The following is a 14700-nucleotide window of genomic DNA, read 5'->3' as shown; positions in this document are numbered from 1 at the left end:
AGTTTGTCAACATCTCATATCAGAATAACTACGTATTTGTATCATCTGAAAACTTCAATTTCAGTCCTAGGCTCATATTGTGGTCTATTTTTCTTCCCTTTCTGTTGTAATATCCTAATATTAAATGTTTTGTTTTCATCATAATTGGTAGAAACAAAGGCCTGAAAACATCTGTCTGTGTGGAAATAATCTATAGTTTCACTCTGGGATGGAGTTACTGAAATAAATGAACTTTTTAGTGACATAATGCGAATTCAGGAGCACTGTTGCTTTAAGACTACGTCATCAGCCAGCGACCATGTCACCGCTTTAAAAACAACAGGTAAGGTCGCGTTTTACTCTTTAAATAAGAATAAATTATGTAATTTAAAAATAAACTATGACTCTTTAACATCGCTGTTAGCATCTTAGCTCCGGTCTGTTATTTGAGACGCTGTTATCTTTCTAAAATATGTTAAAATATATGTTTAGGAGCGAAGTTCGGCTGAATTGGTTCATTTCGGTGAAGCGAAGAGGATCCAGATTTGCAACGGGATTATTTTAGGGTGTTTTATAACCCTCCGAGGAGATCTTCAGCGGTTATGCAACAATTTCAAATTTAATATTTAATAAGTGATGAACAAAAACATTTTATGTCGACTAGATTTCCTTCAGTAGCTGTAACCGAGTTATAAACACCAACCAAGTAAAGTAGCAATGAAAATATCAGCTATTATTCATATTCCGTTCAAAAATACTTTATTTATACCACAAGGAAATTAAATTTTGTAACTCGTATTATTCAAGGTTCTTCACAGAATTGCTGAAGATGGAGATTGCTGTGAGTCACAAGGATCTCCTGTAGGGGTCTGTGCTACAGCAGCTCTGACGAAGCTTCTGACTGAAGACTGTTGTTGTAAAGTAGTCTGATGAAGAGGATGCTCAGGATTGGTCATTATTTTCTCCATTACAGAAAAGGAAAATCAACAAATCTGTTCAGAGGGAAAATACTTGACTCATTTTTGCAGTTTAAAATTCATGTGTGACGTTAATAAAATTCCACAAATGCCAACTATTTTTGCAGATATTACATTATAAAATCTTTTATCCTAACTTATGTTGTCAGACAATTTCTCTTTAAGGAACTTCAAGCTTCTACAGACAGTAATCAGAACAAAATTAGTTGTTAATTACATGTAATTCATAATTTATGTAAGGAAATGAACTTGTTCAAGTAGAAGCTAGTTGTTGTTTTTTTCCCTTTAAGAAATAACATCTGTGCTTGAAAAACGCATTTTGGGTTTATTGTAGTTTCATAGTTTCTTATTAAACATTGTTTGATCAAAGACGTTTAAGTGTGAAACTAAGGATGTTTGTAAGGGTCAAATAGTTTCACATAATTCTGCATTTAAATGTTTGTTTTCTGTCACATTAATATTTAAACTTACCCTGCAGAGACAAACATGTTAAATAATGAACAGCTAAACAAATGAAAGGCTGTCACGTTTTACATTTTTGATCCAACATTAGACATGTTTAAGGTATTTTCTAATACGTGGAGTGAGACCGTTATTAGATATCTTGTTTTTGAAATCTAGCAGATGTCTAACTTTCCAGTATAAAGGTAAAGAAATATATAAATAACTGAATTAAACCGTCAGTTAAAGCTGCAGTACGAAACTTTTATAAAACATGTTTTTTACATATTTGTTTAAACTGTTAGGATACAGATAATCTGTGAAAACTTCAATCTCCTCCACTTCCTCCACTATTGCCATCTGAAAAAATGCACCAAAAACAACCAATGAGAGCCATAAGGAGGAGGGGCTTATTGCTGTCAATCATCCTTGTGAACTCACTGCTAAATGTGCTAATGGTGGAGAAATGACTTAATATATAAGAAAACTGTTGACCTGTCATCATTGGTGGCTATGCTAATTAGTCTTAGCATTCACTGTATTGTAGAGAGTGGGGGATAATTGACAGCTCTAAGCCCCGCCTCCTGGCCCTGATTGGTTGTTTCTAATTAGCACTAGGAGAAAGGAGAGGAGACCGATCTTTTCCCAGATTATCTGTCTGGAACCGAACAGTCATGATTTGGTGACAGCTTAAACAAACTATGAAAAAGGATATTTTTAATAAAAGCTACATGCTGTGAGAGTCGCAGCAGGTTCCCGTGTTTAAGGCAGTTCTGATGACTTCCTGGCTGCTTTCCTCAGGCCCAGATGGCGCTGTCCACTCGCTCCACTGTGTTATCTCTCTACATCCGGGTGTTTCGGATCGCCCGGGCCTGGCAGGCCCAGACCGGCGCCGTGAGCGACTCGGAGGCGGAGAGGCGGTACATCGAGCAAGAGGCCCGGTCTCTGTTCAGGCAGAACCAGCCGGTGGGAACAGCAGCTGCTGGTTTTACGTTATATTTTTATTTCATTACGACTTTTTCTTTAATTCAGTTAGTTTTAATTAGTTTTCAGAATATGTTTGGTAGTTTTCATTAGTTATTATTTGTTAAGTATTGTTTAGTTTTAGCACCATTTTCCAAAAATGTTTTCAGTTATTGTTCAACAGCCGACTGACTCTGGTGTTTTCTCCAGACTTTTTGTGGTCGCCTTTTTCTGGACTAAAAGAAAAGCAGTTAGTCGACTGATGATGTCAACTGCTTGTGTGTTGCACATCACTTTGAAAGGCTAATAAATAAATCATAAACACAAAAACTAAGGATGTTATTTCTATAATTACAATATGTTTCAGTTATTTTTATAAATATGTGATATAGTTCCAGTTATAGTTTTTCCACATTAGTTACAGTTTTTATTTATTTCATTTAACAAAAATGTTTTCTCAATGTCACTTTTCATTATTTCATTAGTTTTAGTTAACTATGATTACTTTGCTTTGAGCTGGATGATCTGGCTGAAAAACAAATCATGAAATAAACATTTGATATTCAGCCGATGTCGATAATTATTCATTAGTTTTTTGTTTTAAATAATTCGAATACTGCCACACTGGCTTCGTGTCATTTCCTGTTTAATCCAGTTTTCTCTACATGTTGTTTATTTTTTAGCAGTTATGAGGCAAAGTGGGGAAACCAGAAGGTTGTTGCTAGGCAACCAAAGAGCGAGCGAGTCAGTTGAATCCACCAACATGGAATATTATGGAAGATTCTCTCAGATGTATTCAGTATTGATATTGATCACTGCCTGTCCTTACATATAATATTATGGATTTATTGTTTCTTTCTAACTTTTCTTGCTGTTTTCAGCTCACAGATCCAGAATCCATAAGGAGATGCATAGAGGAATGTGAAGCCAGGATAGAAATAGGTGAGGATGGATTCAGTCACGACTTCTGCTCATTTCAAACAGAGTAGAACAAAGTAAAAGAGTTTTTACGACATTTTTAACATCTGAAATAAACAAAACAACAGAAACAACAAATAAAATGAATTATGAAGTCTCAGGAAACAAAATGATTTTTTTTATCATCCAGCTTCAAGCAATTAATTGCTTAATTGCTTATTGCAACAGGCCTGATTTCACAATGAACCATTAAAATCAGCCTCTTTCTGTTCAGGTCTGCATTACAGGAATCCGTACCCCAGAGCGGTGAGTAAGCGCCCCCTAGTGGCCGGGTTGTGAATGCATCAGGAATGCGTCCTGATGGCCCGGTTCTGCCCGCAGACCTACCTGCCTCCTCTGGGTCTGGCCACGCAGCGGGGCAGGCGGCTGCGCGCTCAGCAGCGTCTCCGGAAGCAGGCCAAACCCGTCTACCTGCAGTCCCACGACGACACCTGAAAGGGCCGTCCCCGGTTACCATGGTTACCTCAGAGAGGAAGCCAGAGTCGCATCAGGGGCCGAACTTCTGCAAGCGGGTACTGATCCCAGATCAGACATTGTTCAGGAGAAAAAACTTTTTATTTTTCATTCAGTGTTGGGAAAGTCCAAAAACTGTTTCATGTTTTATTCATCATCATGTTTAATTTAATTAATAAAGTGTCTGAATGTTCAATCTGCTGCTTCAGCCGATAATTAAAGTTGAACAGTTTCAGCATCTTAGAACCCAGAACTCTTCAACTTGAGGTTCGCATGAGATTTCTGAATAATCTGTGATTAATTTCTGATTAATTTGAGCTGAACGGGTTAGGATTGGTTTATGGCCTATACAAAACATCTTAATTACACTTTTCATAGAAAATCATTCTTAGATAACATTTTCTTTCAGAATGTGCTGTTTTACTGCTCTGTCACTTTAAATCCAAATAAGCTGCTGCTGGCCACGCCCCCCCAACTCAATGTTTACGCTGTGAAAATGGCTGCAAACAGATGCACAATTATGCAACTGTACGTCTTTGAAAAGCAGAAGTGGAGACTCCTGCACAGCCAACCAGAATGCACCAACTGGTTTCTGGATGGTGAGTCAACAACAAAACTCTTGTCTTTTCCAGCAGCCATTGTACAGCAAATACAGCGGGAAAACCAGCTGACCAAATATGCTGGAACTCTGCTGGGGTTGCTATGTAACAGGTAGAACTCTGCTGGGGTTGCTAGGTAACAGGCAGAACTCTACTGGGGTTGCTAGGTAACGGGGAGTGCCTGCTGATTTGTGACGTTACATTCCAGATGTTTTTTTCAAGCTGCTCATGGTCTCTAATTTAAAGTAATGTCTTTGAATTCACATGAACATAAATCACTCGATAAAATTTATTAAATTGTTAGAAATTCACACATCAATGAGAAAAATCTGTTAAAAGTTGTATTTTATGCAAAATAGCAGTTTGTTGATATTAATGTTATCATTCATGACTTTTGTTTTCAAACTTCTGCTTAAAGTAAAAACTCGCTGCCTCTCTCCATCGCAGCTGAAAAACTTTGAGAAAGACCAACAGTCAGGAAAATGACACGGTTCCTCAACACAAACAGGAAGTGATGCGTCTGCTGCACCGTGACTCGTTTCCACGCAGCTGACAGATGTTTTAACTGCTTCCCATCCTGATCCGATAAACCAGAAGCTGCTGAAACAAAAGACCTGCTCACCTCAAACCTTCAGCATCAGACAGGAGGAAAAGCAGCAGCTGCTTTTACCAACTCAAGTGATGTAAAGGTGAAACATCTGCTGCTTTTTCATCACTAAATGTTCACAGACTGAACGGAAAAGAAAGAATATTGGTCTGGATTGGCCTGCAGGCTGAGCCTCTTTAAACCTAAGACAATATATATAAAAAAACTAAGAATGTTTTAAATATTTTAATAAATTCACATCTTATGGGTTTTTCTAGTTTTTTCATGGGCAACTGCATGTTTTTTGGGGTTTTGTTTTATTCATATTTATATCAACACCCTGTAGGAGAAAATGTTTCCACCATCTTTTTGCTGTCAAGTTTTAATTTAATATAAACAGAAATAAATTTGTGGTTCTTCAAATATAACAACATATTTCCCAAAGTAAACATTTATCAGAAATGAAAGTTGCTTTTTTTCAAAACGTCATTTAACATTTCCAGCTGTAAATGAGTTTTATTTTGGCTTTATTGAAGGAAAAAACTTGAACACATCTCTGGTTTATTACTTTAAACTTTCTGCTTTTTTCTCCTAAATTACACTTTAAAGTCTGAATCATGCAGAATGAAGGCACGATAATGTTACAGTTAGATATGGATCCATTTACGGTGAAGATGACGTCACCATTACGTCACTTGTGTTGGTATTTTATTTGCTGCTGTGCTGCAAGCTGCCGCATGGGGGAGCCATTTCACCGGAATCAGAAGAAGATGAACCAGAACTAAGGATCTAAGGTAATTGCAGTAAAAACTAGACCAAAAATAATTTTTACAGTGTAAAACCTTTGTTTCTGCTATCTGAAACTTTGAATAACTGAAAGATAAATGATAATTTTATTACGGCAGGCGCAGCCCGGCTGTTCCTGTTTTGTTATCTCTCTGCAGAGTTCAGATCAATCTGCTCGGCTCTTAATAAACTCTCTAACATTTTTATTTTAGTATTTAAAACCTTCTGCATAAATCCAGCCATAAATTACCGCTAACTACGTCAGAGGAATAATTTTTAAAATAAAACACTTCACTGACATTCAGACGACTTAGACTGCATTCATGTTTTAAATTTACATGTTTAAAACAAATGTTTGAAATGTTTTATGTAGGGGCCACTTGCTTTTTATAATGGCTAATTTGTAGCATCATTAATTATTTATTGTAATTTGCTGTAAATCATGTTTGTCTGTGTGTGTCAGTTATTTTTCTTATGTTTTTTTTTTTTTACCAATAAGAGGTAAACACAGTAGAAAATTATGTTTTTTAAAATGTATTTATGCTTATTAAAATTTATTGTCCTTTATTCAAAATCAATTCAACTAAAAAAAATACTTTATTGATCCCAAAGGGAAATTAATTGTTGTTATAACTCATATTAATTCACCTTTTTCAGTTATTGTAGATAATAATGGCTGTTATGAAGAAGAGCTCCTGTAGCAGTCCATGTTGCAGTGAAGGTGAAGGAACCTCTGACTGAAGACAAGAAGATGATCAGAGTTCTCCATAATTATTACGAGATAATATAAATAAAATCAATATAATTTATTTCATTATTCAAAATAAATAAATAAAACAACAAAAAACCCAAAACCTTACCAAGTATTTTTAGCCTAATTTCTAGTGCAGATTTCATTAATAAGAAATTTGTAACATTGGAAAAATTTCTTGTTATCATTGAATTTATCAAGCAGTGGAACCAGAACTTTATCAATATTTAGGAATTAGTAAAATAAACTCCGTTATCTTGCTGAAAAGTTACTCATAAGTTAGTTTTCTCTTTTTTAAATTTTACTAAAATATTTGCAAAAGAAAATAGACCAAAAATACTTTGTCAGATTTTGTGTTTTTGCAGTGAACGTGAATTATAAAGTCTCTGTAAACAAAATTGTCCTTCAAAAACATGTTGAGACCAAAACTCCAGACTTTCATCGTCCAGTTGGAAAGAAAAAAAAGATAAATCATGGGAATGGAAATTAAAAACAGTTTCCGTTTTTACTTATTGTGCCATTGATTTATGGCTCATTGTTTCTGTGCTGCTCCGGTTAAATCCACCAACTACCTGCTGCTTGTCTGTCAGACTTTACACAACAGTCCGGTGAAGTTTCCAGGCCCTGCCTCTGCGACTTTAAAGGTTGAACATTAACGCGGCGCCGAGGAAAGAGCAGCTCAGAGCAACCGAGGAAGTTCGGATCCGACACCTGGACAGAAACACCTGGATTCGGTTCATCAGGATTCTGCCTTTTCAGATAAATTCACCTTTAACCTCTCCGGGGAGCATGGCGTGTTTCTGACCGACCCGCTGGAGGGGAAGATGCGGCGGTGCGGCTGGTGGCTGCTGCTCTGGGCCTTCGGGGTTGCCGCTGCCCACAGTGGAGGCAACGGGCAATGTTTGGACGGGATCACCATCAACGTGATCCTGCTGGAGGACGAGGAATCTCCCTGGAGCCTGAAGTACGTGCAGACGAAAATCCTGGAAGCCATAGAGAAAGACTCAGAGATTAACGCAGCACAAGGTGAATGAGAATGAATTACTGCGATAAGATAATCAGCTTTACTGCTCTGTTTGTTCATCTCTACAGCAGGGAAACGGAAAAGTTCACAAAGTTTTCACCAAACTGTGAGAATCAAGCAGAGCCAATTCATCAGGAAAACAGATAAGACAGAAAGTGGCTGGTGCAATAAATTATTAGATAGCAGCCGTTATGCTGCATACTTTATGTTTTCAGTAAGCAGGTCAGTTCATGTTCAAGGTTAAAGTAAACTGATTTGGGCCTCCACACCAACAGGGGGCGTCCAAGACCCTCAGCAGGGTCCCGAATAACGTGGGACCGGCCCTGCTACAGAAGTAACAAAACGTTAAAATAAAACAGAGATTTGGAAATTAATTTTCCTCAGGCTTGGTGAGGAGGTCTGTGTGTTGTATTAATATTTACAAAATTATTTTGAAGAGAAAAAGGTTTTAATCCAAATCCAAAATAAGAGTTTTTAATAATTATTATTATTATTATAATCCATCCATCTTCTTCCGCTTATCCGGGGTCGGGTCGCGGGGGTAGCAGCATAAAAATATCTCATAACAGCATCAAACTTATTAAAATAGGTTTAGACAACAAATCCAGACCCAGAATAAAAACTTTCTGATTAAAGAAATAAACCAGAAATATAAAATAAATTCACTGGAAGAGTTTCAGGTGAAAAGTGAAAGTATTTCTCATGAGCAGATAAATATTCATTATTTATTCTGTAAGCATTTTATAGCTTAGTTGTGGTTCCACAATCCATTCATTTCATTTAGTTTTTTATGTTTATGTTTTTATAAGCTGTTCTTGATCTGCTTGTAAAAAAATATTGTTTTTGTTTTATTTCAGTTCTGAAGGAATGTAAAAATTAGATTTTTAAAAAATAAAAATCTGATCTGATGGGGTTCATATTTATTTTGTAGGAATTTTATCTGACAGGTCAACTCAATTTAACGCACAATTTTTTAAACCCAAGGAAAATAATTCATTTGTTTAATTTTTTTAAACAGCTGAAATCTGAAAAGTGTGGTGTATTTTATAAAACCATGTGTTGATCCGACTGTCAGCCAGCTTTCCACATCTACAGTAAACTTCTGTTATCGATATTTTGAGCAGAATCTCAGTTGGATTTTGGTCTGGACTTTGACTAGGACATTCTAACACAGGAATCAGCTGTGATCTTAACCATCCCATAATATTTCTAGCTGCATGTTCAGGCTGGAATCAGCAGGATTTACTCATTTAGCTCCGCCCATCGTCCCACAGCATGATGCTGCCAGTTCATCTGGACTGGTTTACTGGTCAGGATTATTTTTAGGGGTGTGAAAGTAAAGAGGGCTGAAAAAACTGAAAAAAGTTGATTTTTCAGTTTTTTATCTTTATAAGGTTTTGGAAAACACAAAATGTTCCTTCCTCTTTAAGTCGTATGAGGAAGTCTCGGCTTGTTGTTCTTTCTTTTCTTTTAGAAAAAAATATTTTAAAAAGTCTGGAGTTGTTTATTTTATTTTTATTTTTTCTCATTTTTATTTTTAAAAGTTTTTATTTTCTTAATTATTTTTTATTTAAAAAAAGTTTAGAGTTGTTCTTTAGTTTTTATTTTAAAACCCTCAAACCAAAAGTTTGGGGATGTAACATAAGAAAATGTGGAAAAGTTGAAGAAATCAGAGACGATTTAAATGAATAACCTGTTGTGTTTGTTCCAACATGGCCGCCGCGAAGCGTTTGGATTTAATCTGACAGCGAACTTCGAAGGATTCAACACGACCATCTACCGGCAGGCCGGCTGCTACAGCAGCCCGTGTGAAGCGGTGGAGACGCTGCGGAAGCTCATGGTCAGACGCCTCCATCCCGTCTTTACACTGTAAAACACAAAAACTCTCAGGTTTCCTGCGAAAATGGGTTAATGCTACTAAAAAATATGTAAATTAATTTACAGTGATTGAATTCAGAGCTGAATTACATTAATGATTAATGAATATTAATTAATATTAATATTAATATTAATATTAAATGTTAATTTTGCATCGCATGGTGCAAAAAGTGAAGCATAGAGTCATAAAATGACTTATGTCAAAAACCACTGACAAAAAGTTTCGTTTTTCCAGAATCTGAATGTTTTATTTACAGAATAGTTTCATAATTATTACAATATTTTCTATTTTTTATCGATAAATCTGATTTATCTGGTTTACTTTACAGTGCTTTTCTGTTGTGATTTTACAGTTTTTATGTAAATCCCACATCCATTTTTTACAGTGTATGTTAAATATGTTGATTTAGGTCTTTTTTATTGTTTATTTTTTGTATTTTCCAAAGTTTTAAACAATTAGATAACATCCAAAAAGGTTGAGAAGTTTCTTATGAAGCAAGGACAATGTGTCACATCATATGACTCATTATTCTCCAAAGTATTTTATTAATAATTGATAGATTCATACAGTGTAGTTAGAGAAATTGACTCGATCGCCTGGAAGTCGGATCTGTGACCCAGAAAGTCAACAAGTCTGAACAACCAAATGTAATTTCCCTTCATTAAATTTGAGCTACTCTGTTTCTAAACATGATTCTTTTAGTTTATTCCTTTATCTTAACACAATGAACAAATACATTGATTATTAGCTTTTATTGCTAATATTAGTTAACAGGATGCTGTTTGTAAAGTTTCACAGTCGAAAAACAACCGCAATAATTTGGGTCATTCATTTATAAAAGTCAAAGTTTCAAGCTAAGAACTTAATTAGCATGCTAAATATTTAGCTTACCAACTACACATTTAGTTGCAAAACTAAATATTTAATTAGCTCAAAGATAAATATTAAATAGATAATATTAAAGTAGAAAGCTAAATATTTGGTTTACCATCTAAATAACTATTTATCTGATTTAGAAAACAGAAGTTTGCTCTTTCAGTAGCCATAAGAACACCGGAAAGCTCAGGCCTGTCATCAGAACAAATGTTTCTGCATGATAAATATCCCAGAAGCTATCGTGATAAGCGATAATATCGTTGCTTTGAGATAATTTTCAAGGAATATAATTTTAATTCACATTTTCAAATGTAACCGGATCCTTTCTGCGTTGGTTTTATTGAGTGATCAGGATGTCACAAATGGATGATTTATTCTGACGAGAACAAACAGAAGACAACCGTGTTACAGGCTGCCTGCTCCAAGTCCTCTCCCACAGGACAACATGACCAAAGGGGAGGGTCTAACAGGCGCAAACATTTTAAAGGCAATACCACAGAAGAAGAAATAAAAAGAAGGGGCTTCAGATCTTAAAGTAACACAGTTAAAACAATGACAGAGTTTTTTGAGGTCAGGTAGGAAACAATAGAAATAAACAAAAGAATACATTTTGTGTAATTATAACAAAAGAGAAATACAACCAGGTTACCAATAAACTTTAAATTCTAATGAACATTTAACACTGGAACTGGAAACATTTTAATAATCCAAAATAAGCAAACAAAACAACAGAAACAACAAATAAAATGAACTATGAAATCTCAGTAAACGAAAAAGGGCCAGTTGAGACCAAAACACCAGACTGAAGATTTTTATCATAGAAAAAAAAGAAACACTTAATAAATGATTGAGTTTGTTTTAATTTCTAATGTTATTAATTGATTTGTTGCTTATTGCAACCGGCCTGTGTAAGCTAATTACAAATGTAATGATAGTGAAGAAGAATCTGATGTTGACTTGCTAGCCTGCAGGGCCCAAATGAAAATCTGCCTCGGGCCCCATCAAGGCTTTGGCCGGCCCTGCTAAGCCTCGTCTGTGATGAAAACCAGAACCGCAGATGAAACTAAAAGTCCAAACCCAACACCTGTCTGTTTCCTCCGGCAGAGCACAGGTAAACTCGGCTGCGCTGTTCTCGGACCAACCTGCACCATAGCAACGTTCCCGTTAGTGGAGTAAGTTACGTCATTCCTCTGAAACAGCCAATCACAGTTCATTCCTGAGATGCTTAGTTTCCAGCCTCTCTGCCTGGTTTCTGTGGTTTTTGTCTGGCTGGCGTTGGGTCCCTCCAGCGCAGAGAAAGGTTTTGGGCTGAGCACGCCCATCATCTCGGCGGGAAGCTTCGGCCCGTCCTGTGACTTCGCCCTCAACCTGCAGCGGGTTCTGCCTCCGGCGCGGAAGATCTCCGACTTCTTCAGCGGCTTTTGGCAGGAAGAAAACATCCTGAAGCCCAAGTGGAAAACGGCCTACATCTACAAGAAAGCCAACAACACGGAGGACTGCTTTTGGTCAGTGGCATCTCAATCATCCATTCACAATACACTGTAAAAATAATCCAGTTCGGGTTATTTTACTAACAAGGCACTGAATCAAATGTGGACCCATCCTGGTTTTGGTTAATCTAACAGAACATGGCGGGTTTGATCCGGTGTGGATAGAGAAGTAAAAATGGTATCACAATAAATCGGCCAAGATCAGGAATTATTAATTAGATTTTTATTTTAAATACCTGAAATACTGCCGATCTGTGGCATTTCCTGTTTATCTCTCCACGTTGTTATTTTTAAGCGTTAAACTGCTGCAGGGGAAGTTACTCAGCAGGTTGTTGCTAGGTAACCAAAGAGTGAGTGAGTTGCTAGGCAACCAAAGAGCGAGAGCTAGTTGACCTTCAATACTCTATTTATTGAATATAGGTGTTCATATCAATAGATATTATCTATTGATATTGATCATGTGTCTGCTGTGATACATTTTATTGATTTATAATAGAGACTAAGTCAAGTTTGTTTGTATTAAACATTTTAGCAGCAATGCAGTTCAAAGTGTTTTAAACCATAAAAACATTTAAAACACATTTTTAATTAAAATGTGTCAACATTTTGCATTTAAAATAAAAACATGTTTGTCTGTAAATCTGTTCTAGAGGTTTGAGCTTCTAATTCACTAAAGGAACGCTGTCATCGCATTATTTACATGTTCTTTCTTAAATGTGTTGAATTATTGGTTTATTTACATATTTTAATGTATTTCTAAAAGGCTTAAGTGGTTAAATGAAAAATCTGTGGAATGTGTCAGTTTCTTCTCCGATTAACCAATTGAATACCTAATCACTAAAATAATTGTTAGTTAGCAACCGATTAGCAGCGACTGATTAGCACTTCCTGTTGCTGACTTCACCTTCACTACACTGTAAAATGTGTTTGTTCATTTAATGGTGAATTGTTTTTTCAGGTATATCAACGCGCTGGAAGCCGACGGCATCAAAAACGTTTCGGAAACGGTTCTGCGCGGACCAAAGGAAGTGGAAGCCATTCTCTCACAGACTAACAGGACGAGCAACCGTAAGTTGATCAATGGCTGCAGGTCCACAAAGCCAGACTCAAGAGTTATGGGTATGACAGGAAGTATTCGGGAAAAATATAAGATTCCACATAATTCATCTTCATAGCAGTTCTCAATAAGAGAGCTGTACCTGTAACCCGAAACCATGTTGCAGCCAAATCCCCTGATGATGCGTATTCGACGCAATCAATTTCATCAATTAATTATATTTTTGGCTTTATGAAAATGTAATATTTGGAAACTTAATTTTTTTCACCAAGGTGCTTGTTGTGTTTCCATAGTTCAAAGTGATGTCAGCGCGCCTGAGGCGGCCATCTTGTTTGAGAAGCGTCTTGTGCAGCTTCTATTTATTTGGATCTTGAATTCAGGTTGAATCTACAACATAAAATTAAGGCCAGGCTAAAATTTATTATGTTTAATTATGAAAATAAAATCATAAGGGTTTTAGCGCTGTCAATCAATCTCATGTACTTGCTGCTCAATGTGCTAACGGTGGAGAAACAACAGGAAAACCGTTATCCACCTTGATCAGTGGCTATGCTTAACTAGCATTAGCATTCATGGCAGGCTATGCTGTGGTGAACCAGGTGGAGCTTAGCAGAGAGCAGGAGGAGGAGGTGAGCATCAGAGTGATTGACAGCGCTAAGGCCCGCCTCCTGGCTCTGATTGGTTGTTTTCAGTTAGCTCTGGGAGAAGGCAGAGGAGCTTCATTTTTCAGATTATCTCATGTTATACAACATAATAATAATTGGAACAAATATTTCAAAAACATTGTGTTTTTTTAATAAAAGTTAGATAGAGGATTTTTAATACAAAACCTGAATATCTACCAAACTATGATTTTTGTGTAATTATGCCCAACTAAAATATGTTTAATGTCATAATTAAATGTGTTATATGGGTTGCATCCAAATGATCAATTTATATGTGATGTAGTGTCTGCTTCCTGGCATAAACGTATTTTAAATACATTTTTTATGTAATTGTAAATAAATTAAGACAGTAAATATAGAGACTGATTGTGTTTCAGCTCCTGTTTACACATGAAAGTATCATTTCACACTGTAAAACAAACCTGGGTTTAGCTTTTACTCCAGTTTCTGGGCTGAATTGGGAACTAAAATGTAAATGTCTCCGCTGCTTTAAATCTGACCGCTTGGTTTTTACATCTGACCGTTTGGTTTTTACATCTGATTGTTTGGTTTTTACATCTTATTGTTTGGTTTTTACATCTGACCGTTTGGTTTTTACATCTGACCGTTTGGTTTTTACATCTGACCGTTTGGTTTTTACATCTGATTGTTTGGTTTTTAGATCTGATTGTTTGGTTTTTACATCTGATTGTTTGGTTTTTAGATCTGATTGTTTGGTTTTTAGATCTGATTGTTTGGTTTTTACATCTGATTGTTTGGTTTTTAGATCTGACCGCTTGGTTTTTACGTCTGACCGTTGTTTGGTTGCAGTGGTCATCATCTGCGGCTCGGTGTCAGACTTACTGGAGTTGAAGAACGACTCCAGAGGAGCCGACAGCAGCGACTTCCTCTTCATCCTCATTGATCTGTACAAGTCAGTCCTGACTCCACCTCAGCCTCTTTTCACATCTCCAAATTTAATTTGCTTTAGCAACTTTTTCTTTTATCTCTTTATTTCTGCTGTGTTTACTTCACTGTTGTTTTTTTTTTTTTACAAACTGTGTTTTTAGCAGAGAAACCTGGTTCTCTCTGTAACATGCAAACTAGAAAACAAAAGAAAAAGCCATTTACAGAGTAAATCAATGCCAATGTACAATAAATAATGGTGTACAATAATATTAATAATATTAACTGTAATCAAGTGACTGGAGCACAAA

The 14700-nt window shown here is 36.2% G+C and overlaps 2 protein-coding genes across 3 annotated transcripts in view; both read left to right on the top strand.

The window, feature by feature from the left end:
* The first annotated feature begins 264 nt into the window (after positions 1–264).
* On the top strand, positions 265–3987 carry lyrm1 (LYR motif containing 1). The gene is made up of 5 exons (XM_032573369.1): positions 265–322; positions 2199–2363; positions 3242–3302; positions 3553–3584; positions 3660–3987. The coding sequence occupies exons 2-5, from the start codon at positions 2205–2207 to the stop codon at positions 3771–3773; spliced, it is 366 nt and encodes a 121-aa protein (XP_032429260.1). The 5' UTR covers positions 265–322; positions 2199–2204; the 3' UTR covers positions 3774–3987.
* A 1387-nt stretch (positions 3988–5374) lies between these two features.
* Positions 5375–14700, top strand: part of gucy2cb (guanylate cyclase 2Cb) — a 28722-nt gene continuing 19396 nt past the window's right edge. The window contains exons 1-7 of one of the 2 annotated variants that reach the window (XM_032574286.1): positions 5375–5770; positions 7104–7539; positions 9265–9377; positions 11397–11464; positions 11582–11797; positions 12741–12850; positions 14315–14417. In XM_032574286.1, coding sequence (XP_032430177.1) covers positions 7338–7539; positions 9265–9377; positions 11397–11464; positions 11582–11797; positions 12741–12850; positions 14315–14417 — 812 coding nt within the window. In that variant the 5' untranslated portion in view covers positions 5375–5770; positions 7104–7337. Of the gene's footprint in view, positions 5771–7103; positions 7540–9264; positions 9378–11396; positions 11465–11581; positions 11798–12740; positions 12851–14314; positions 14418–14700 lie in introns of those variants that run through there. The other variant, XM_032574288.1, reaches the window with a different exon arrangement.

The sequence above is a fragment of the Xiphophorus hellerii genome, chromosome 10 (genome assembly GCF_003331165.1).
Source record: "Xiphophorus hellerii strain 12219 chromosome 10, Xiphophorus_hellerii-4.1, whole genome shotgun sequence".
Taxonomy (NCBI): Eukaryota; Metazoa; Chordata; class Actinopteri; order Cyprinodontiformes; family Poeciliidae; genus Xiphophorus; species Xiphophorus hellerii.
The sequence above is the reverse complement of the archived record's forward strand: the minus strand, read 5'-3'. Positions and strand labels throughout refer to the sequence as shown.